The 23,398-nt window shown below is 48.2% G+C and overlaps 1 protein-coding gene across 1 annotated transcript; it reads right to left on the reverse strand.

Moving 5' to 3' along the window:
- Positions 1-1,685: 1,685 nt before the first annotated feature.
- On the reverse strand, positions 1,686-22,777 carry Bfsp1 (beaded filament structural protein 1). The gene is made up of 7 exons (XM_051145067.1): positions 22,720-22,777; positions 19,586-19,681; positions 17,140-17,232; positions 14,876-14,983; positions 6,085-6,305; positions 4,102-4,187; positions 1,686-2,782 (listed from the first exon to the last, which is right to left on the reverse strand). Exons 1-7 carry the CDS (start codon positions 22,738-22,740, stop codon positions 1,824-1,826), a joined length of 1,584 nt encoding a protein of 527 aa, XP_051001024.1. The 5' UTR covers positions 22,741-22,777; the 3' UTR covers positions 1,686-1,823.
- Between the last annotated feature and the right edge of the window lie 621 nt (positions 22,778-23,398).

Here is a 23,398-nt window from a genome sequence, read left to right on the forward strand (position 1 = left end):
CAGCTATTTTTTTAATATATAATTTTGCTTTTTGTTTTATAATTTACTGACTTTCATTTTATGTGCATTGGTGCTTTGCCTACATGTATGTCTGTGAAGGGCATCAGATGCCCTGGGACTGGACTTACAGAGAGTTGTGAGCTGCCATGTGCATGCTGAGAATTGAACCTGTCTCCTCTGGAAGAGCAGTCAATGTTCTTAAAGGCCGAGCCATCTCTCCGGCCCCAGGGCAGCTTGTGAGGGACCTGAACCTTAGAAAGTTCTCATCAATCCATGTCTAACAAACCCTCGGCCATATGAATGTGCACTTGGGCTTGGAATGGATGAATGACCCATTGTCATCAACGAGCTGGTTTTCTGTGTGAAACCCAGAAAGTATCTGAGATTTTCATGAATCTGTGCAGCACGCTGAGTCTGATGTGGCAGACCATGTCTAGACTCCTTACACTTAGGAGGCTGAGGCAGAAGATCAGAAGCGCAAGAGAGACCGTGTCTCAAAAACCAACAGTAAGTGAAGAACATTAAAGTACATGTCCCTTCCTAAAAAAGGATGGTGTGGTGACCATTAAGAGAGCATCCTTACACCCACCAGGACAGCTAAGATCAAAAACTCAAGTGACAGCACATGCTGGCGAGGATGCAGAGAAAGGGGAACACTCCTCCATTGCTGGTGGGAGTGCAAACTTGTACAACCACTTTGGAAATCTATCTGGCTTTCTCAGAAAAATGAGAATAGTGCTAACACAAGACCTAGCTATATCATTCCTAGGCATATATACCCAAAAGGTGCTCCTTTATACAACCAGGACATTTGCTCAGCTATGTTCATAGCAGCTTTCTTTGTAATAGCCAGAATCTGGAAACAACCTAGATCTCCCTCAACTGAAGAATGGATAAAGACACTGTGGCACATTTACACAATGGAATACTACTCAGCTATTAAAAACAAGGAAATCTTGAAATTTGCAAGCAAATGGATGGAACTAGAAATGATCATCCTGAGTGAGGTAACCCGGACCCAGAAAGACACGCATGGTATATACTCACTTATAAGAGGATATTAGCCCAATACAGATGCCCTCTCAGATGCTGGAACTCACAGCCAGACACTAGGTTGAGCACTGAGAGTGGTATGGAAGAATGAGGAGAATGGAAGGACTCAGAGGGTTCAGGGGCCCCACAGGGAGACCATCAAGCAGCGTGTCTAGACCCAGGAAGGCCTGCACAAACTGATGCAGCAAGGACAAGACACACAGAGAACCTAGACCCTCCCCCACGCCGCTCATATATGGAGAATGGACAGCTCATTCTCCGTGGTTGTGGGACAAGCGGAGACTACCTCTGACATGAACTCTGGTGCCCCCAATTTGATCACACCACATTGGAGGGGAGGCCCTGCAGGCCCACAGAGGAAGGGGATGCAGGCTGTCAAGATGAGACCTGATGGGCTGCGGTCAGATGTGGAGAAGGAGGAGCCCCTTGTCAGAGGTCTAGGGGAGGGGAATAGGGCAGAAGAGGGAGGGTGGGCGGGAAGGGGGAGATGAGGGCAAGAGAATAACACTCGGGGTGTAATGTGAATAAATTATAATAAATAAATAAATTTTTAAAAAAGAAAGAGAGCATCCTTGTCCTCCTCAACACAGCTGACCCAAGGCCCTATTAATTAGACAAGGAATATGGTGCAAGCCAAAACTAAAGCATTTTAATGAAAGTCAAAGGCAGTGCCAGACAGGTCAACTATGATCTAATCCAAACAGGAGCCCATCTCAAAGCGTTTCCCCTCCTCCAGCCCCAGACGCTTTCTGCCTTCCAACCCTGGCCTTTTAGGAGCCCTTCTCTCCCAGTTTCTTGCTGCCCTTTGCCTTCCCAATCACAGTCTCAACAATCACAGAGGTCTCTTCATATGTCTGAATACTCTCTGTTGAGATCTTCTCAATGGATTCCACAACCTCTACTTTCTTAAAAGCTAAAGCCTTCGGAGGGCTTTTTGCCGGCAGACTACTGCTCTGACTCCCAGGTCCTTCTGCGCCATCCTGACTGGACCCAGACATCTGTGACTGGGGTGTAGGTGGTCCATCAGGACCAGGTATGATCACGGGGCAGGGTCTCCTGGAGCCCTCATCTTCCTTCTTGCCGTCATCATCTTTTTCCTCTGGGGCTTTTGGTTCCTTGGCCTTTATCCCATTCTTGTCTGTAATCTGCGGATGGTTTGAGTGGTCACCTTCCGTGCACTGGGGAACCCCCAGTCCATTCTCCACAGGTGGCATGGGCTGCCCAGGAGAGGGCTCCACGTGACCATCGTAATGCATAGAGTCTTCCTCAATGGAGACCACCACCCCACCTCTAGCCGGGATGGAGGAGGAGTAGAAATCAGGGTCCACAAAACTAGCATCCCCTGTGACCAGTATATGGCGTCCTTTGGTGAAGAGGTCAGAGGGTGGCTCCGGCTCAGGTTCTTTGTGGCCACTCACTCTCTCTTTGACTACTTTGCACAGTTTCCCAAAGGCTTTGCTTATCTGGCTCCCGTCTGGCACATCCTCGGGGTCTCCTTCTTGTGTTGGGCTTACTTTATGGCCTCCCCCTGGTCCCGGCTGAGAGCCACTGTCTGCTTTAAGCTCCACCTGCGCTACCTGTGGCTCCTGCAGAGTTTTTAATGATGCGTCTTCCAGAGTTTCGTCCACTTTGTCTTGAGTTATAATCTCCTTTCTTTTTGGAAGGCTCTTGGGCAGGGCCTTTTGTCTCGGTTTAGCTGCTGTGATATCCTGCACAGCCCTGGTGAGATCTAGTGAAAAGCACACAGGGAGTGAGCCAAACACACGTGTCAGTAAGAGGGAATGACCACGTTCCCTGGAAAACAGAACAACTGTATTACAGGTGAGTGTCCAGGAATAGACTGAGCCACAATGGGGAAAGAGCCACGGATCTGTCATCCATGTTGAGGTCCCAAATCAACCAGCTGGGAGAACCTCCTAGACTCTCCCAATGGAAAGGGAAGGTGCCATGTTACCTGGCACTCACAGTTCACCCTCAGCTGGGATAACACAAAGAGATACGTGGTACTATACCATGACACCAAGCTAGAATGACTCCAGTCTCAGGCCCATCCCTGTTGTATTCACAGCAGGGAACCTGGATCCCCACTACACAGTGGGAGATCACTCCACATAGCCATCTCTCTAACCCCCTCAAAAGAAGCACACAGCAAGGCTGCCGGGCCTATGGCAGGTTCAGATGGCTTCAGGCTTGGAGACAACATCTATGTACAGTGTCCCAACACCCTAACTGTGACTATGCCTTGATCAGCGCTCCCTTCATTTGGGGCCGAAAGAGGAATCAATGCTATTAATTTCATAACTGAATAGGTATCCGTGTTCCTTCCTCGGCTAAATGTCTTGGGTTGAAGCTGGCGTTCCTGGGTGGGCTATCCCCCAGTTACTTTTCTCCTTAGAAACTTCTTGGCTCAGTTATATATTCTATGCAAGGAATGAGGGAAGGCAATCTCCCCCACATAAAAGTAATTTCTGGGCTAGGGAGATAGCTCTGTCTGTAAAATGCTTCTTGCACACGCATGAGGAACTGAGTTCACTCCCCAGAATTCATGAGAAGAGGAAAAAAAGAGGTGTGGTGATATGGTTCATTGCTAGAAGACAGAGGCAGGTGGATGGGGGATAGGACAGGCAGCTCAGTGTAGTAGACAAGCTCCAGGCCAATAAGAGACCACGTCTAGACAGACAGACAGACAGACAGACAGACAGAGATAATGCTGTTGCAAGTCATTATTTCCAGCACTCAGGCAGAGGTAAGCAGATTTCTATAGAGTTTGAAGCTAACCTGGCCTCCATTGCCAGTTCCAGGTCAGCCAGAACTACATAGTGAGACCCTGTCACAAAAACAAACAAAAGCCAAGCAAAACAAAAAGAGAGCATGTCACCTAAGGAACATTTATGTGTCCCTGCACACACAAGTGCGCACACTGAATTTCCAAAAGGGCTGGAGGGGAACGTGGATGGCAAGAGAAAATCTCTTGTCGCTGCCTAAATGGAAGAAGGAAGCAGAGCAAGCCCGGGCTGGAAGGCAGCTGCCAGAGTGGAGGAGCGTTACCTTTTCCACTGGACCCAAGGCTGAGAGAGGCACCATGGCTCGGGGTGATCAGAGAGATGGGAGTCTCGATGAAAACGGAGCTCAACCTGCCAGGAAGAATGTGGCACCATCTTTAAGTCATCAAACCAAATGGAGTGAGAGACAAGATCAACTCTTGAATCATGAGCAAAAATGGAAACTGGAGAGAGACACACACACCCAGACAGACAGACAGACAGACAGAGAAAGAGACAGAGAGAGAGAAAGAGAGACAGATAGAGGCAGAGACAGACAGACAGAGAGAGATAGTCAGACAGGCAGACAGAGACAGACAGACAGAGAAAGAGACAGAGAAAGAGACAGACAGACAGACAGACAGAGACAGACAGGCAGACAGAGACAGAGAGACAGAAAGAGAGATAGAGACAGACAGAGACAGAAAGAGAAATAGAGACAGACAGAGACAGACAGATAGGCACAGAGATAGACAGACAGACAGACAGACAGAGATAGATGGAGAGAGAGACAGAGAGCGCAGGAGCACACTTTCTCAGGATGAAAGTGCACATGAATTGCACATCACAAAGTGTTAACCACAGAGACATTTGCACACAGGAAAGGACACAGAAAACATTTCCTTGAGCTCAAGTCATAAGCTGTGAAAAGGCCGTGGGCACTGACAGTGACTACTTAGAATCTACCACACACTTCTCCATCAGATGCAGTCTGTGGACTTTCATTCTTTAATTAAAGAATTAAGTCCAGCTGCGATATTTAGGGCAAATAATTATTCTAAGTAGGATACACAATATACAGGACAGATAGGTAGATATGTAGACATGACATTATATACCACATATATAATATACATATAGGGTACAATATATAGGATACATATAGTATAGGACATAAAGTAATAGCTAAGAAAATTACACATCACATTTTAAAATAATGTATAATATGTAAATATAAAACTATTTTTAAAATGGAGAAAAGGTGTGAGAAATTCCTGGATTGAGGTAGAGCGTTCAAGAGTTGCTTGTGCCATACTCTAACATTTTATCTTTTTCTTTTTTAATCTACTTCAAAATTGATATTAACAAGCCAGCCAAAAGGTACACCATTAACTTTGTGGGCTCCTTTTCCCTTACATGAGAATTGTCCAAAGGACGTTAAGCGCAGCTCTTGAGTTCCTTACTCAGATGTGCTCAGAGCGTTCACAGACACATAAGTAGACCATGGAGCCAGCCCAGGGCATCCGGCTCTTGCTGGAGAGAGAACAGGGGAACGCTTGCTTTCCCTGCTAAGCATTCACACTGGATGCACAGGGCCCAGCTGAGGCAGGAAGAGGTATCCTGTGTGAGGCCTTGGTGAAGGAGAAGGACTTCTAGGATCCTTCGACCTAAATCCCAAAACTTGGGCAGACTGCTGTTGAAGAGACACAAACTGGATGCCTGACCTGTTGCCTGAAGCTTATCTATAGATGGCTATCCGCTTAGCCTAGCCAGGAGAGAGAACTTTCAGAAGTAATGGGGTTATCACAGTTCTGTCATGGAGTTGTGCACTGATCCTCCCAGATGATAAATGCCACAGGGATGGCAGCGGCGGCGGCGGCAGCTTTAAACACTCCTCAGTGTCAGGCAGTGGATGAGGCATGAGCCTGTGACCTCACCTACTAGACCATCAGTTCCCAGGGGCACAAAAAAGCCTCCTAACTGCTGCCGTTTCTGGTCACCCGACTTCAAATGTCAGGCATACCTTCAGCCATCCACACCTTGCCTCCCAAGCTCTCTGCCCGAATCGCCCGCCCGCAGTGGTCTGTCACACTGCCTGTGCTGCACAGTCATTCATCCTCAAGTCAGGAGTGTTTGCGTTTCCCTTGCCTGCCCCACCACCAGTCCCTCCAACTGGGCCTGGGACCTATTGGGAACGCGATGAAGATTTGCAGAATGAGGCTATGGCCATGCCAGCGAGCCAGACATACAGACAGACGCACCGCCATACCTGTTGCCTTCGATCTCAATGATCCGGTGATACCGGTCTAGCTCACTCCTCAGGGTCTGCTGGGCCACGGCCAGCTGCCTGCAGTCGTAGGACGACCTCTCCAGAGACCGCTCGGCCTCCTCTATCTCCTTGCGCAGGTTTTCGATCTGCTCATTGTAAAGTTGTATTTCATCATCGTAGCACTCGTGGGCGTGTTTAATAGCTTGCTCCAGGGATGATGTCTGCGGCAGACACAAACCGTGTGAAACTCCCAAAAACAGACAAAAGCTAATGTTGGGGGCTGGTGCGATGGCTTGCCGAGTACGGGTATGCGTGGCTGCTGAGCGAGTAAGGGGACCTGAACTCAAATCTCTAGCATCCAGTAAGCTCAGCGTCAAGATGGGGCGTGAGGGTGGAAATGCTTAATTTCAGGGCCAGTAGGAGACCCTACCTCAAAAAATAAGGTCAAAGGTGATAGAGAAAGACACTTGATGTCCTTTTCTGACTTCTCTGTGCATGCCCACATGAACTTAGTGACAAGCTCTTGGGATCTGCCCATCTCCACCCTGCAATGTACAGAGCTTGGAAACAGAGTTGAACCCAACTCAGGACCGCCCCCCTGGGACTTCAGAAAGGGATATCTCACAAGGAGCAGAGTGGAGGCCGGTTCCAGACTACTACCAGGACTGGCAAGCGGGGACCTGAGCCTGACATTTTGAAGCGGTGACCTTTTGTAATGTATATGGAGGAGCTGAGGGGAGACAAGTCTTAAGACAGAAACCCAACCAAAGAGGGAAGACAAACAGCATGAAGGAACCTGTGGCAAGAGAAGAGAGAGACAGTGAGCCAGGGCCTCAGATCCTGGTTCCTGGTCCCTGCTGCGTACCTGTTCTCAAATTTCATAAGTTTCCTGTTACAAACAGTTCCTTTTGGGGGTTGGGGGAACCTTCTCAGGGGAGAACCCAGCGTGACCCACTTTAACCAAGTCACTGAAGTGACCACCCATCAACAGGAATGGTGCTTCTCACGGGCTCCTCCCAACATGTGGAGGGCCGGTCCACAGAACTGTGCGTGTCTTCAAGGTGAGCCAGGCAGGGACATTAAGGCAGTGTCCTGGCCAGCAGGAGCTCAGGAGGCACAGGGCCTCAGCATGGACAGGTGGCAGCATTCAGGAAGTGGCACCCCTCTGAGGTTCCTGGTTTTCCTCATTGTTTGCCTGGTTATAGAAGGTTACCTTGGGGGAGGCTGAGACAGAGACGATACAGGATGTAGTGCCATCTTTCCAACCTTGTATAAATCTAAATTTATTTCAAACTGCTACAGTACCCTTCCTGTCTAGGCCGATTGCCACCGGTTTCTAGTCCTACAAAATCAGTCTCCATCTCACAGCCACCTGTAATGTCAAATGTCAGGTCACAGCCACCACCTACTGGGGTAGCCATGCTCTTGCCCAGATGACTGTGGAGACCACACACAAACACACACACACACACACACACACACACACCAGGAAATGTTTTCATGAAACAAGGGGATCATAAGTCCTTTCGCGGGCTTGAATCTCAGGGCTGCTTCATGGCGACATCAAGGGAATGTGTGGGACCCCATGTCAGGGGACAAAAGGCTTGAGAGCATGCTCGCTCACCTTTCGTATGTGCTTGAAGTGTTCCACAGTAAAGGATAGAATAAAAAGGGATGTGTGACGAGAACCTATGTCCTCTTTGGGTATGGAGCACTGGTTGTAGGAAAGATCTTAGTAATGGATCAACTCACAGCCTCATCGGGGAGGAGCTGCTCTTGCTCCTTTGCAACAGATGAGGAAATTGAAGTATATGGGGGAAATTATTTTCCCATCAACACCACAGCAAGATGCAAACCCACCTGTACATTTCCTAAAACTGTGGCCTCCCCATGCCATCCTCCTCCAGGATACAAGTAAGCAGTGGACAGCATGTGCAGAGAGAGAGAGAGAGACAGGGAGACAGAGACAGACAGACAGAGACAGACAGACAGAGACGGAAAGAGACAGAAACAGAGGATGGAATCCACCCTGGGCCCTGGTAAACTACACTGCCATCTATCAGCAGTCAGGCATACCAGCACTCCTTACAGAATTGACACAGGACTCGTGTGACCACAGGCAAGGATTTCCTTGAGTGTTTCAGACTTCTAAACTGTAAGCCTGATAGCAAAGTGTTGTCAGAAGAACAGAGTCAGAGACTAGAAAATACCACAGTCTCCTACCTACAGAATAAATATGCTCTTTTTTTATAATTTATGGTTTGATGGCTTGCTTTTTTGTTCTGGTGGTTGATAGTTTACAGGTTGGTTGTTTCTTTGAATGTGTGTGTGAGTGTGTGTGTGTGTGTGTGTGTGTGTGTGTGTGTGTGTGTGTGTGTGTTTAAAGGCCATGCCCTTAGGTGGCAAGTTATGCATGCCATGTGCGTCCTCGTGTGCTGTGTTGTCCATGCCGTGTGTCTCAGGCACCTTCCAACCTTTACCAAGCAGCTAATACTCCGCAGCATTCTTCAGACTCCATCCACCTTCCTTGGTGTCCAAGGATGTGATACCTGTTTATGAAACTAGACTCTGTCTACACCAACATGGCTTTTATAGCTCAATAACATAAACCACGTATCAAGAAAACAAAGAATATTGAAGAAAAACAATCAGCTTCGCAGTTTACAAGCTTGGGTGTGGCTGAAGGAATCCCCAAGCACACAACATCTCTGCCCTGCGCTGGGGACACAATCATCACCAACAGCTGTCGGAGAATGTGACACAGAACAAGGCGAGTGATTCAACCACTGGCGCTGATGACCAGCTGCACCTCAAATACCATCCCTCACACTGTGAAAGGAAGAGATTTCCAGAAAGAAATCACTCATAAAAGGCAGGTGGCACGGGAGTCAGAAGAAAGGAAGAGTAGCCAAGGTTATCTGGAGGGGAGCATCTAAGGCCCAGGAGAGCGAGGTGGAGGGCATGGACCACATGGGAGCATCTAAGGCTCAGGAGAGTGAGGTGGAGGGCATGGACCACACAGAGGCACACACTTTACAAGTGAGGTGACTGCTGTTTCCACTTGGAGCGATAAATGGTCTGTATCTTTCTATCTCTTCAGAGAGCAGCACAGGGCAGCAGGGGCCCATGTGGGAGCCAGCACAGGGCAGGTGGGGCCCATGCAGGAGCCGGACAGCAGGTCCATCTATGCAGGGACTCCAGCCTCAGCCCTCTTAGGGCCAGAGCATCCTTGGGTGTAAGGCATTTATTTAGAAGGAGGAAGAGTCTCTTGGGACCAGGCCTAGATCATGAGGACAAATGTACCAAGAAGGTCACGACTGTCCGGAAGTGTGGCACCCCACTGTGCTTCCTTCTTCCCCATGCTTCTCAAATTCCTAATGCTGCAACCCTTTAATATAGTTCCTCTTGTTGCAGTGACCCCCCCCCAACCATAAAATTATTTTTGTTTCTACTTAATAAAGGTAATTTTGCTACTGTTATGAATCATAGTGTAAAATCTTTTTATATAAATGTTTGCCAAAAAGGTCTCGACATACATGTTGAGAATTGCTGCCTAGAAAATAGTGAAGAAAATTGAAATCAGGCAGCACACTAAGTACACATCTCCCTTCGGTGGGAAGACCAAGATGAAGGTATGGGCCATAGGTGTCTGGCACTGTGTGGAAACAGTGGCTTGGCTGGCAGGGCCTGGACCTACCACACCACTTCTGCTGCCACGGTCAAGTCAGCCAGCAGAGGACTGAAGGACCTAAAAGACCGATAGAAGCTTTACTATTTGAGACATCTTGCAACAAATGGGTTAATTTATGTGAAATAATGACAATAATGATACAGCCAGCAAGATAGCTTTGTGGGTAAAGAAAGGTTCTTGTTACCAAGCATAAGAAATTTGAGCCCCAGGACCATACAAAAGAAAGAATTGCCCTCTGAACTTCACATGTGATGTGCACACATGGGACAGAGAAAGAGACAGAGACAGAGAGACAGAGACTGAGAGAGAGACAAAGACAGAGGGAGAGAGAGACAGAGACACACAGAGACTGAGAGAGGGAGAGACAGACAAACAAAAAGACAGAACAAGAGACAGAGAAATATAATAAGAGAGAGAGGAGAGAGGAGAGAGAGAGAGAGAGAGAGAGAGAGAGAGAGAGAGAGAGAGAGAGAGAGAGAGAGAGAGAGAGAGAGAGAGAGAGAATGTGGTTGGTGGTGGTTTGGTTTGGTTAGCTTAAGGAAGATGCAGTGATTAAACGCTGACTTCCTCATCCTACCACTAGATGGCGATAAGAACCTTGATGAAAAAAAGAGGCCAGGGTGCAACCTGCTTGGCAATCAATAAACCTGTTTTCAGGTCCCCTCAAGACATCCAATTGCCTGTCACTCGTCTGCCACCTAGAACTGAATCCCCACGGGACTTGGGCATCTGCGTTTGGCCTACTTGAAGGAGAGGCCCTCAGCTCCGCTCTCAGGCTCTGTTCTCCTACGCTGGATCTAATGCCCATGGAATCACCTGGAGGACTTGTTAAAATGGGGGTTGCCAGGCCACAGCTCACCTGGATGTACCCATGAATTTGCATTTCTGATAAGTTCCCAGGTGCTGCTGATGCTGCTGGGCCAGGGAACTTACCCTGAAGACCCCAACTGTGGAACGTTCTGGAAGCATTTAAAAAAAAAAAAAAAGGAAATAGAACCGCCTACCGCAGCCCTGCCACATGTCCTGTGCCCACCAAGCCTTGGGTTGGCTGAAGGGCTAAGAAACCAAACCTCCTTTAGAGGTCAGTTACTTGTTGCAGAAGCACAAAGGCTCTTAAACTAGCCAAACGCACACTGTATAGGAAGTAAGCCTTGAACTCACAAGACCAGGCATGGAACATTCTGGCACCGACTCCTCACCCCACCACACCCTTTCACACCCAGTGACCCGCCCTTGCATGTCTAGTTCTCAAAACATGGTTCCCGAACCAGGACTGTCAACATAACCTGGAAACTTGAAAATTCATGACTCAGACAGACCCAGTGAGTTAGAAACTATTGTCTTCAACTAGGGCTAATTAGACAAGATCGTGGTCTCGGTGAACTTTGCCTCTCCAGTGCTAAACCTTGACTATGCCACATGGCAAGGGACTTTGTAAGTGTTAAAGCTCTTAATTATTTCTTCTCTGAAAAGTAAGTTATTTAAATTAACTCTAATCACAGAAGCCCCGAAAGAGGAAGAAGCCAGAGAAGTGAGATTGGAGTCAGAGGATTAGACACTGAGAACTTTGAAGGCGGAACAGCTTTGGACGGAGGAATGCTCGGCCTCTACGACCAAAGCCAGCAAGGAAATAGCGTCCTCCTCACTACAGGCTGGCAGAGTTGACTTCTACCGACAGCCTGAAGGATGAATAATCTTGGAAGCAAGTTTTCCCACAAGATGCTCCAGCTGGGGCCCAGGTGGGCCACTCCTTTATTTCATCCTGGGAGACCCAGATCAGAGAGACCAACCACCATACCTGGGTTTCGGCAACCTGTGAAGGCGGCCAACCTGGGCCTCATTAGATCCTCAGCTGGATTGTGTTACTGAACACAGTCGCCCCTCTGCATCCGAAGAGTCCACATCCATGGACTCAATGATTTGGAGACTGAAAGTATTTTCAACTGTGCCTCTGCTGAATGAATATATGCAGCCATTTGTGTCATTTCCTACATAATAAAATATAAAACTATTACACCCCACTCACATGATATTGGGTGTTGGAACTGAGTTAAAGCTAATGGGAGAACTGCATAGGTTATATGCAAACACTGAGACACTTCAGAGACTTGAGCATGTGTGAGTTTTAGTAACCGTGGGGATGGGAACACTAATTCCCCTTGAACACCAATGAGCGACTGTACAGCAGCTGCAGACGTCTCAGGCCGTGCGGGCCCACTGTGCTGCACTGTGGAAGCGGTGTGCTGTTCACAGAGGCCGTGCGGGCCCACTGTGCTGCACTATGGAAGCGGTGTGCTGTTCACAGAGGCCGTGCTTCTTGCTTTACACTTTGGCCCCTTGCAGAGCAGCAGCCAGAGCTGGGTCAGCCATGGGAGAACACACCCAACACTCTGTGGGGTGCTGTGTAGTAGGTAGGCGAGCCATATGAAACCCATTTTCACCTCAGGCTACTTCAGCTTGCCAGGGATTCACCACGACATGATCTCTCAAGGACAGTGCATAATAGATGGAATGATTTAGTAATTTTTTTTGACAACTATCTTTATATAATTGGCTTGCTTTTAATAATTTTGGGGGATTTTCGAGTCTGGGTTTCTCTGTACAGCCCTGGCTGTCCTGGACTCACTTCGTAGATCAGGCTGGCCTTGAACTCACAAAGATACTCCTGCCTCTGCCTCCCAAGTGCTAGGATTAAAGGCGTGTGCCGCCACGCCTGGCTAATTATTATGATGAGGATGATGATGATGATTTAGGCCTCTAACATTTTCTGAGTAGGGGTCTACATGCTTCACCAAACTACCAAAGTCTAAGGGCAGGGAGGGGCCTAGAAGAGAAAGTGAGACCCTGCCTTAGCCACAGAGATAAACTGCTGAGGCTCAGTAGCGGCAGAGGGTGAGACCAGGGCCTGACCAACAGCTCTAGCTCATATTCCCAGACGCCAAGCCATCCTGTTAGCTCACACCCAAGGAAGTGTGACTAACAGTTTGAAAACCATTGCCTTTCAGAACCATGATGGGCCTGCACCTGCTTCCTCAGTCACACACACTACACACGCACAACACACACTCCACATGCATGCACATATACCCTACACATATACGTCACACACTTCATATACATGTCACATTTTATAGTCAACAGAAACATGTGTACACAAAGAAAATTCATATGTGTACAACAAAAACGTTCTTTTTTTCCTCAGAACTAGAATCTTCCAATGCAGGCTAGGGCTTTCATCTTTTTAGTATCTAGGTCAGTGGTTTTCAATTTTGTCACCCAGGCCACAGGAAGTGACATATTTCACACTGTAAGCCACATCACATCACGTGTGTGCGTTTGAGCAAATGCATACATAGTCGAATATATGCAGATATAGTTAAGACAAAGGTTTTCCAAAATACACTACACTTTTAACTGCCATACATTGTTACTTCTAATTCTCAGTTCCATGTGTTACTTTCTTCTTCTTCTTCTTCTTCTTCTCCTCCTCCTCCTCCTCCTCCTCCTCCTCCTCCTTTTTATAGCAGATAATTCTACTGAGTTCATTTTCTACTAAAAAAGTTGCAACTAACAATTTAAAAACCACTTACTCCAGAGCCATGTCTGGGCCTAAACCTACTTCCTCAATCACTTATAAAACACACACAATACACACAGCCCACATATGCCCTACACAGATACATCACACACTCGACATTCATGTCACATGCACCCACCACACATAAACCTGACATTACACATCCCATGCACACATACATACAGACTTCATAATCCATGTCACATGCACATGCCACACACACTCTTAACGTTACACACCTATGCAACACATATGTCACACACTTTACAACATGCCCTACACACATGCGCAGCAAATACACTCACACACTACACACAGACCCTACAGGAACACATACCTCATACACCACACGTACCATATGCACGTCCCACATATATACACATGCCACACACGCTCTCTACATTTCCCTGCCTTTCCCTTCTCCCCTCTCCACATCCTTTCCTCCTCCTCCTCCTTTCTCTCCTTTCAAGTCCTCAGAGAAAACCACAGTCACCAAGAAGTAGCCAGGCACTGCGCCATGATTATGTCCTGAGAAGAACGCATTTTAAGGTGGTGATTCGATTTCTCCCCTGTGACTGTCAGCTCAGGTGGCAGGCACTGTCCCCAGCTGCTTTCCAGTGCCCCCTGGGAAAGCTGAACAGTGAGAGCTTTATGATGGGCCCAGTGGGAATGGAAAACAGGATGTCAGAAATGAAGATGAAATGCAAACCTGCGTAAAGTTTTAGGTTGGCATCTGAAAGGTGAGCCTGGGTGACATGTCAACATAGATGCCCTAGGTTTTCCAGTCAGAACTTTAGATTTTTTTTCTCTTCTGTTCCTTGAGTGTACTTGCCTACTAAGTGTCAACTGATTGGTTTGGCACATGTGGCCACCCAGCTGTAGGAAGTGCAGCATTTAAACCTGACATTCCCCACCACCACCACTGTGCACATCTTCCTGGAAACAAGAAAGACAGTGTGGAGAAATCCAGGCTGTGAACCGTGAAAGCCGTAACTAAAAGGAAACAGAAACATAAGCCTCGCACTAGCGGATGTCTAATGAGAGGCAGACGCTGGTACAAGCCACCTTCCTACCACCACGCGGGTGCTCTTCTAGGACCAACGCCAATTTCATAGCATCAGGAGAGGAGAAACAGAAATGCCCAGACTTTGGTGAATGTGGGATTAAAGCCCTTGATATGTGTTTTTTCTTCTTACTGTTAACAGGCTTGACACAGGCTAAAGTGATCCATGATGAGACGGGTTAATGCCCTCGGTAGAGACTCAATGGAGACAAGAGGAAAATACCACAAGGCTGGGTGCCCACATGTCCCTAGCTCCATTTCCCCAGCACTCTTCTCAGCTGAGTGCTAAAACTCATACGCCCTGGGAAACCTCAGCCCAGGGCAAAGCAAGGCATTTGGTCACCTGCTCAGGGCACATGGGTGTGTTGAGTCTGTAGTGATCACAGAACCGGATACCTAGGCCTGCATGCACCACTTCGATAAAATGCGCAGAAGACCCTGACAGGGCTGCGAAACACACCTGGGCCTGCAGCTCAGCTTTCTGTGCCTGCAGGTGTGTGAGAGCCTCCCGGCCCTCCTCCAGCTGGTTCCGCAGGGCCGTCACTTCCCGTTCTGTCAGCAGCTTCTCCTGCATGAGGAGACCAGATTAGAGTCATGCGAAGGAAGGAGCGATGCAAGAGTGGGAGGGACAGTGAAAGAGTCGGGCCCCTCCCTTGTATCTCCACAAGTTCATGCGCCAATGCCCGACTTGCCGCCAATGCCTGACTTGCCGAGGCATTGGTGAGGGGGAGCCTTTGGAAAGGGGTGAGGGTCAAATGACATCATGAGAGTGGAGCTCCACCCACCACCCTGTGCACACACAGTGAGGAAGAGTCTACAACAGTGCCAGCTCTGCGGGCACCTTGGTCTTGGACTTCTAGCCTCCAGGGCTCTTTGTAATAAATTAAGAGGCCCTGTTATAACAGCCTGCGTTGACCCAGACAGGCCACTCAGACAGTGGCCACTGTCTGAACCGTTAACTACTCAAGGGTAAAAGCTCAGACAATGAAGATCAGGCGATGCAAGCATAGGCCTATCCGTGCCACAGCCTGGCTAGCTAGATAGGCATTTGACTTTCAGAGCCTCCACCTTCCCTTTTGTAAAGAGAAAACCGTGGAATGCAGATGCTCATTTGGCTCCCAGCTCTGTGTCTAGGAAGATGAAAATCAATTTGTGCTCTGAGCTGTTGCCATAGTACCAGGCACGAGTCATCCGGCTCCAAAAGCTGAGGTGGAAGTAGAGCCCTAACGAGGCCACTACACTGGCCTATGAGGCAGTCCAGAAGGAAACCACCTGTCTAGCCTGTCCACAGTCTGTCCTGACTTGCCTCTCTGCTTATTCAAAAGTACCAGTGATTCACAAAGGCTGACTGTTCAGGAGCACTAACGTCAGCCCAGAGGAGCCTCAAAGTCCCATAAACCCAACCAGAGTCTCCACCAAGAGCTCCCCATATTCAAGCCACACGGAGAAGGCAGCCCCTGCTCGCTGACAGCTCACAAGAACTACTACAGTGTGGATCTCAAAGATTCATGTGTTGAAGGCTTGGTCACTAACGAACGGAACTGTGGGGAGGGGCGAAACCTTTAGAAAGGAGCCCTAGTGGGAAGAAGTCAGATGGAGGGCATTGCACCCATGAAGGAGACACTGGGTTCCAGGGCCCCTTCATCTCTCTCCTCCTGCTCCAGCCATGACATACTACTGTGCTGCCACAGGCTCAAAGCAGAGGGCCAACTAAGCACAGACTAAAACGTGGAAGGCCTGGCCTACTTCCCCCAGCTAGCCTCTACCTCCTAAAGGTACAGTAACCTCCCCAAAAGAAAGCCACCAACGAGGGACTGAGCCCCCAAACACATGAGCCTGTAAGGGACATTTCACATTCAAGCCCTGATAATGTTCGCTTGTGCAAAGGTGACTTCCACTAATCTCCAGGAAAATGGAGGAGCCAAGGCAACAAACCTGCAAGTGTCTAGCTAACTAAGTAATGTGCGGAACTGTTGAGCTAAGATTCACAGAGACCAGGGCAGGACGTTCTCTAAATCTATGCCTCTCTGTCTTTCCTGGGCATAGGTAGACACCACTGATGACAGTAAGTACCACCCACCACTGCCATCAACAGCCAATGGTGCTCAGGGTAAGGCTGGAGCCCATGAGCCCCGCCCCATCCATGACTGGCCAGCAGTCTTCTGCAGACCCTATGCAGCTAATGAAGGCTGTTGTAAGTTCATGAGTGAAACAGCCATTGTCAAAGGCACGGGGGGGGGGGGGGGGGGGGGCAGGGGTCTTCCAGCCTTGGGTTTTTGTTTTTTAAATTAAGTTAAAATTAAAATACTTAAAACATTGCTCTGGTTCTGCAGTCTGTCTGGCCTCTGCCTGCCCCAAAGAACACCCATTCTATTACTCTGTCACTGACAACAGAAAAGAGACCAATACAGCATTCCATTTTGAAAACCAGTGTGGCAGTCACTTACAAAATATGCAAGGAATAGGCTGTGCCTCCTGGGAGAAAATACCCATGGTAATGTCAAGGGACATGGTTTGTGTCTTCTGAAATCTACTACTCAGAAGTAGGTACCTGTTAACTTACTGTGGTTCTAGCAGTCTGACCCAGTGCTTGTCCCTGGGCCTCTGAGAAGACCAAGCCGTCCCCAAGGATGTGAGCAAAGACTCAGAGTATGGCCTCCCCTGGGACAGCTTTCCGCGCTCCCCTGGGACAGCTTTCCGCGCAGCCATGGCTCCAACTCTTACCTCCCTCATCACACCAGTGACCAGGGGCACTTGAGGAGCACTCTGAATGATCTGCTGCAGGATGGTGATGTAGGTCTGAATTTCCAGAAGATTCTGTAGCGGAGAGGGAAAAAATGTTTTTGGTTTTTTGTTTTTTTGTTTTTTTTTCATTGTAAGTTGAGCTACCGGAAGGAACCCTTCCCTCCCATCTTAAGTGAGCCCAGGAACTGAGTTCCGGCACTCATTGCCCCACAGCTGTCACCACACCAGGAAGGACAAAAGGATTAGCTGCAGCTGCCAGCACACCTGGGAATGAGCACTCCACGTGTCAGGAGAAAAAACGTGATCAACTAGGGAACGGCTTCTCTTGCCACTTCCCTTCAGTTCCCTTCACACATTGCTGCTGGCTGCACAGAGCCCCTGGGTGGCAGGTGCTGGAGAGCAAAAGGGACCAAAGCCTGGAAGCTACAAAGAACCCTCACAGCATGGGACAGTATTGCAGTGAGCCAGCAGCTTTAGGGGCCATGCCTACACTAAATGACTCCCTGGATGTGTGTGTTCTCAGACAAGCTTTTAAAGTCTAGGATGGGAGTCCTTTTATGAATCAGGGCTAGATATCCACCCAGATGCCTGGTGACCTTTCCCAGCCTTCATCAGAGACTGATAACACAGCCTTGGAGAAAACAGCTTGACCAACCACTGGTCAACTTGTCAGGCAGGGTACCTGAGCCAAGCCCAAGAATGCAAAAGAGCAACCACTGGCCTCCAGGTGAGACCCACGCTCCCCTCTCTCACACAATCCCTTAGGCCTCAGCTAATAGAACTAACTGTGAAACGTGGGTCCCTGTCTCAGGCACTGCTCAGGAGCTGACATGAGCCTCTCATCAGGTTGGGATCCAACAAATAATCATTGGAAGCTTCTCAGCCTCCTGGTTACTGTTCTAAAAGAACTTCGGAGTACTTTAGGCTGCTCTGAAACTGCCCCCAGGCATCGCTCCCAGGTTTGATAAGATAAATACAAGCAAGCTGGAAGGTGTGGAGGAGGAAACAAGCAAAGGCCTACTGAGAGGCTGGAGGGCTGCCAGGGAGAGAGCTACAGTGAGGAGTTCCTGCTCACACAGAGAGGGAGAGAGGGAGGGAGCGAGGGAGGGAGGGAGCGAGCTGGATGTCTCTAAATTACCAAGTTGTCTTTGTCTGAGTTTCCCTAGAAGCAGTTCCCCAGAGAAAGGTCTGGGTGTGGACAGTTGAATTGGGCAAGGATACAGGGCCATGTGACTAACAGGATAAGGAGGTGGCAGGGGAAAAGACAGGGCCAAGCAGGCGTGACACCATTGCACTCTCGTGGGCACATGCTGCTGAGAATCTCACCCAAGTCCTTCTGCCCAGACAAAAGGAAGCCAGGGGGTTGCACACAGACTCCCACCAGCCACTGAATGAGGTCCCAGGGGTACGGAGGTTCCCCAATATTTCCTATGAAACAGGGCCCTTTTCAACTGCTACGCTAAGGTCCTTGGCAAAGAGATACAGAGGCTGTATCAGAGAAACCAGGGCCCTTAAAAACCGAACTCCACGCAGTGAAAGTTTCTCCAATAAATTCCAGCCTTGGGTGAGAACAGACTGGGGGCCCTGAGGCCAAATAACAAACTCCCCATTCACCCCAGGAACAGGATCCTCACAGCCCTAGCAACTTGTAGTCAAATCTACACAGGCCATTTCCCGGTTTCTGTCTCCTCTTTTCTACAAAGTAACAAGGAAAACAGAAAGGAACTGAATTCTGGCCTCAGCCATAAATCACTCTTTCCCTTTCCTCACCAGGGAACAGAACGAGCCCAGAGCCTAGGGGGAGACAGCCTTCCCTCTCCTTTACCCCACTGTCAACCCACACAGCAGCACTGGAGGACAAGGAGCAGCCTACACAGGCCAGGCTACTCACTCACTCACAGTTACACCGGCTCTGATGTCCAGCATGCCAAAGCCCTCAGCATCACACTTGTGAGAGGAGAAAGGGGAGGGGAAAGGTTGGGACACTCTGAAAGAGGGGGCTCCTAAATAAAGGTGTTAACTCCTTGCCTCAAAGGCAAAGTTAAGGGCTGTAACACTATAACACACACACACACACACACACACACACACACACACACACACACACACACATTTTCTCCCTTCTCTGCATTTTTCTGAGATAAAACAGTTGAATGCTTGGTAAGATAGAGCTTCATAAATCATTTTGTAAGTTACAATGTATAGCACAGACATTAGAACCTAACACCACAGTGCCCATCATGCCCTGGCACTGCCTGCTGACTCTCTCCATCCATCTCTGGCTGAGTCAGTGCTGTCCAGTGGCCGGCTCGTGCCAGTTTAGGGGAGTGTAACCACGAGCTGCCCGCTCTAGCAATCTCCTGTGTGAGCAAACCCAACCTGGGCTTTCTAGGAGAAAGGGCTTCCCACACCGTGCGTTACTTACCTTTTTGTACCTGTCCTTGGCCACACTGATATCTGCCTGCAGAAACTGTGCTTCCAACTGAAGGTGCAGGTTCCGCAGTAAGGCTTCATCAGCTTCCTGCAACAAAGAGCCGCGCCAGGGTCACAAAAGGACTTAAGTGTGAAGTGAGCCAGTCTACAAACACGGGGACTATGTGGGGACTTACTAAAACGCATTCTTGTTCTTCTTCAGTGGGTCTAGACTACTTCTCTCTCTCTCTCTCTCCCTCTCTCTCTCTCTCTCTCTCTCTCTCTCTCACACACACACACACACACACACAGCAACCTTAAGATTTATATACATCTATATTTGTTCTATATCTTGCCGTCAGTAACTTGATTTTCAAGACCAAACCTATATAAAGGTGAAAGGAGAGAATTGACTCCACAAAGTTCTCTCTGACCTACACGCACACACACACACACACACACACACACACACACACACACACACACAATAACAATAATAATAATAATAATAATAATAATAATAATAATAATAATAATAATTTTAAAGGTTGTCTGACATTTGAAATTGGCATAAGTTCCTCACTATGTTCGGTGTGGCATTGCACGCTGATCAGAAATCCTTACTCCCTGAGACAACACTGCCTAGGCACACCTGCCAGTATCTGAGACATTGCCAAATCGTTTGTTTTTTATTTTTACTGACCTAAGAGCTTTTCATGATGAATTCTAGTAATGGCTTTTCATTAACAAAGGGGGGTACCGGTTTGATCAAACTATTTAAGAGACACTGCTTTCCAGCGAGAGAGTCAAGATGGGTAAGAGTAGCGGATGGCGGGAGTCTGCTGACGCACTCCCCGCTGGTAGTCCAGCAAAGCCCATGTCATGTACTCCTGAGAGTCACCTGACTCTCTAACTGCTCCTGTGAAAGACCATATGTGGAGGAAGATCCCCAACTGTCTGATGCCGACAGCCAGGATATAGAAATTGAATCTGCACCGGGCTCTGTGTCCAGTGGGCTTCCCAGCCAGGGTTGTCTTCCCACCTACAACACTGGAGAGGTGGAGCTTCAGGGGGTCTACACGTGCCCCCATGCGGTTTTGGGGTCTGTGTCTCCTTCAGAAACAGCAGTTTTATGTGCACTGGCTTAGCACCCTGGAGCTGGGCTATCTCCTCACAGGGGTATAGCAATATCTGGGAACTGTGAAGGAGTGTCAGACAAAAGCACTGAGCCAGTTTCTTGGATGCTTTCTGCTTTCCCTCTGTCCCTTTTACGCCTATATGATAGAGCAGGATGGGCAAGTCTTATTGACAGACCTATATTTGATCCACAATTACTGAAGCTGAGAGAGAATTAGAAATGGAATTACAAGCACCCCTTGTCCCTTGTGTTACCACTGAGAGAGATCAGACCCTCAGAATCTTATAGATGACTAGACCTTGGAGAATATTGGTCTACTCAATTTTTTTTAAAAGCCACTGGTACCTTCCTTCAAGGAAAGTATACCGTGGAAGGCACTGTATAAGATCAAAGCAGGTGCTTAGTTTATTGTTTTACCCCTTGGGATGGGGGATGGAGATGGATCTTATACATGCTAAGCACATTGAATCATCTTCCTGCAAATCATAAAGGGCCACAGACAGCCATCTGTCCAGAAGCTCTAGTCCCTTAGTGGTCTAGATTTCAACAAAATCCATGGAACTTAGGGTTCAAAGCCAAAAGTCTAGAGGGATCAGTGGGTCCCTCCATTCATTAACAGAAACTAACAGATGATAACAGGGCATGGACCCTGCCACGGGCTTTTCAGAGACTCTGGATGGAGAGCTGGTCCAACCAGACGCCTAACATCCTCCACATCTCCACCTCCCCCCCTCCCCCGCCCCCGGGAATTATGCCAGGACCAGCACTGGCACTAACCAAGCAATATTTCAAAGCCACCTGTGGTGATAATAAAAATGCAATACTTGTCTTTAAAATAGGATAACCAGATGCTTCTGTAAGCATATGTCTTGCTTGGAAGATAGTCATGTACTAAACTGCCCGGAAAATCCAGAGGTGAGCCAGAGCCTCGGGACTGTGCAGTTGCTCATAGTATGAGAATTTGTTTTGGAAGCATGTTCTTTTATTGGTGCCAGAGCACAGAAATGTGTAGACGTTCGTGTTTTCATTATGCCCGAGATGCTGTCAGCTGAATTTCCAAGCTCGGCAGCAATAGACGCATCCAGAATTTTTTTCAGAATCGACTGCCTGTGTCAACTGTCTAATTTGAAAAAAATAATCCAACCCTGATACCATGTGAGCTTGAAACAGGGTAGATGACTCGCAAAACAGATCACACCACCACCGGGGAACTAGCTGGAAATGCAAATCCTCTCCAGGATTCCAACACCCCTTTCAGGTGCCATGTGGCCCAGGATGTTTGCAGCCCCTCCCCACTGTGCTGGCAATGGAAGCCAGGGCTGTGCACAAGTTATGAAAGCACTTTACCACCAAGGTCCATCATAGCCTTTACAGCCATTTTTTTGAAAAAGGAATCAGAAGAGATAATTAAAGTTCAAGGCACCCTTGATAACTGTCCTTGACAATTTTTTCACAGAAATGCTAGGCTTCCATCACAACCCAGCTGCTAAAGAAAAAAAAAAAAAAAATGAAGATCCAAGTTCATTAAAGCCACTGACTGGCAAGCTAGGATTTAATTTTAAAACCCTGGTTATCAAAAAATCTTCCCCAAAATGTTGCACCTTGCTGTTTGCAAGTGAGTGAATGCAACTCCTCTCCCTCCCTCCCTCCCTCTCTCTCTCTCTCTCTCTCTCTCTCTCTCTCTCTCTCTCTCTCTCCCTCCCTCCCTCCAAATTACCTATCCTTGGGTATTTTGTTATAATATAGAAAAGAGATTACTATACCTTAGCATAACATATCAGCGTCATGGTCTATGTTTCTCTCATGAGACCACGTACTCAGCATCATAGGGGCATTTGTACATCAGTTCACTCACAACGACTCAGTTGAAATAAGAAGTCAAGGAAGAAAATGGTAGCAAGACACAGACAAATCCTACAATACAGGGAAGAGGATCATGGGAAATAACCGCTCCAGCTATTTAGTAGCTGTAAGGAAGCTGCTGACATCCACGGCGGCACTCCACTCACCTTGTTAAGCCGCTCCAGCATTTCTTTTAGCACCAACTGACAGTCACACTCATTTTCGTATCTGCAAATCGGACACACGGGCAAGAGTCAGGCAGCTTCTAGGCTCTCACAGCTACAGGTCACATTACCAGTGTAAAGTTCAATCTCCGATAGCGCCACGGCCTCTCCTTTAAGCAGGTGGGTTGTTGTTGTTTTTTTGTTTTGTTTTGTTTTTTGTTTGGTTTTTTTTTAATGTTTTCTTTTTAAGAAGGTGATTTTAATTTTAAAGAGCTAGCTAATTCTACAGTTCCTTGCCCCACTGCTTCCCAATAACCTTCATACCACCAAACACATAGAAAACGTGGATAATGGGAAAATATAAACAAAACAGGAGTCTTCCACGCTGGAGCACCTCAGCTGCCTCCCACCCAGCGCCTGAGGATTGAATTGCAGACCAGCTCTAAGCCAAGCGTGCCCTCAGAATGGAGACGGAAGGCTGCCCTGCTCAGGGAATAACAAATGGCTGACTGCCTAAAAGGGCGGCGCACAACATGTCAATGTGTCTGTTAGCCATCCTCACAAGCAAAGACGGTGACTGCTGCTTCCTTTGAGGGAAAGATGAGGAGGCGGGCTAAGAACCCTGCCAGGAGGCTAGGGATATGTCTCAGTGGGAAAGTGCTTACTGTAGGACCCGAGTCCT

This window comes from Acomys russatus, chromosome 4, assembly GCF_903995435.1.
Source record: "Acomys russatus chromosome 4, mAcoRus1.1, whole genome shotgun sequence".
NCBI classification, from domain to species: Eukaryota; Metazoa; Chordata; class Mammalia; order Rodentia; family Muridae; genus Acomys; species Acomys russatus.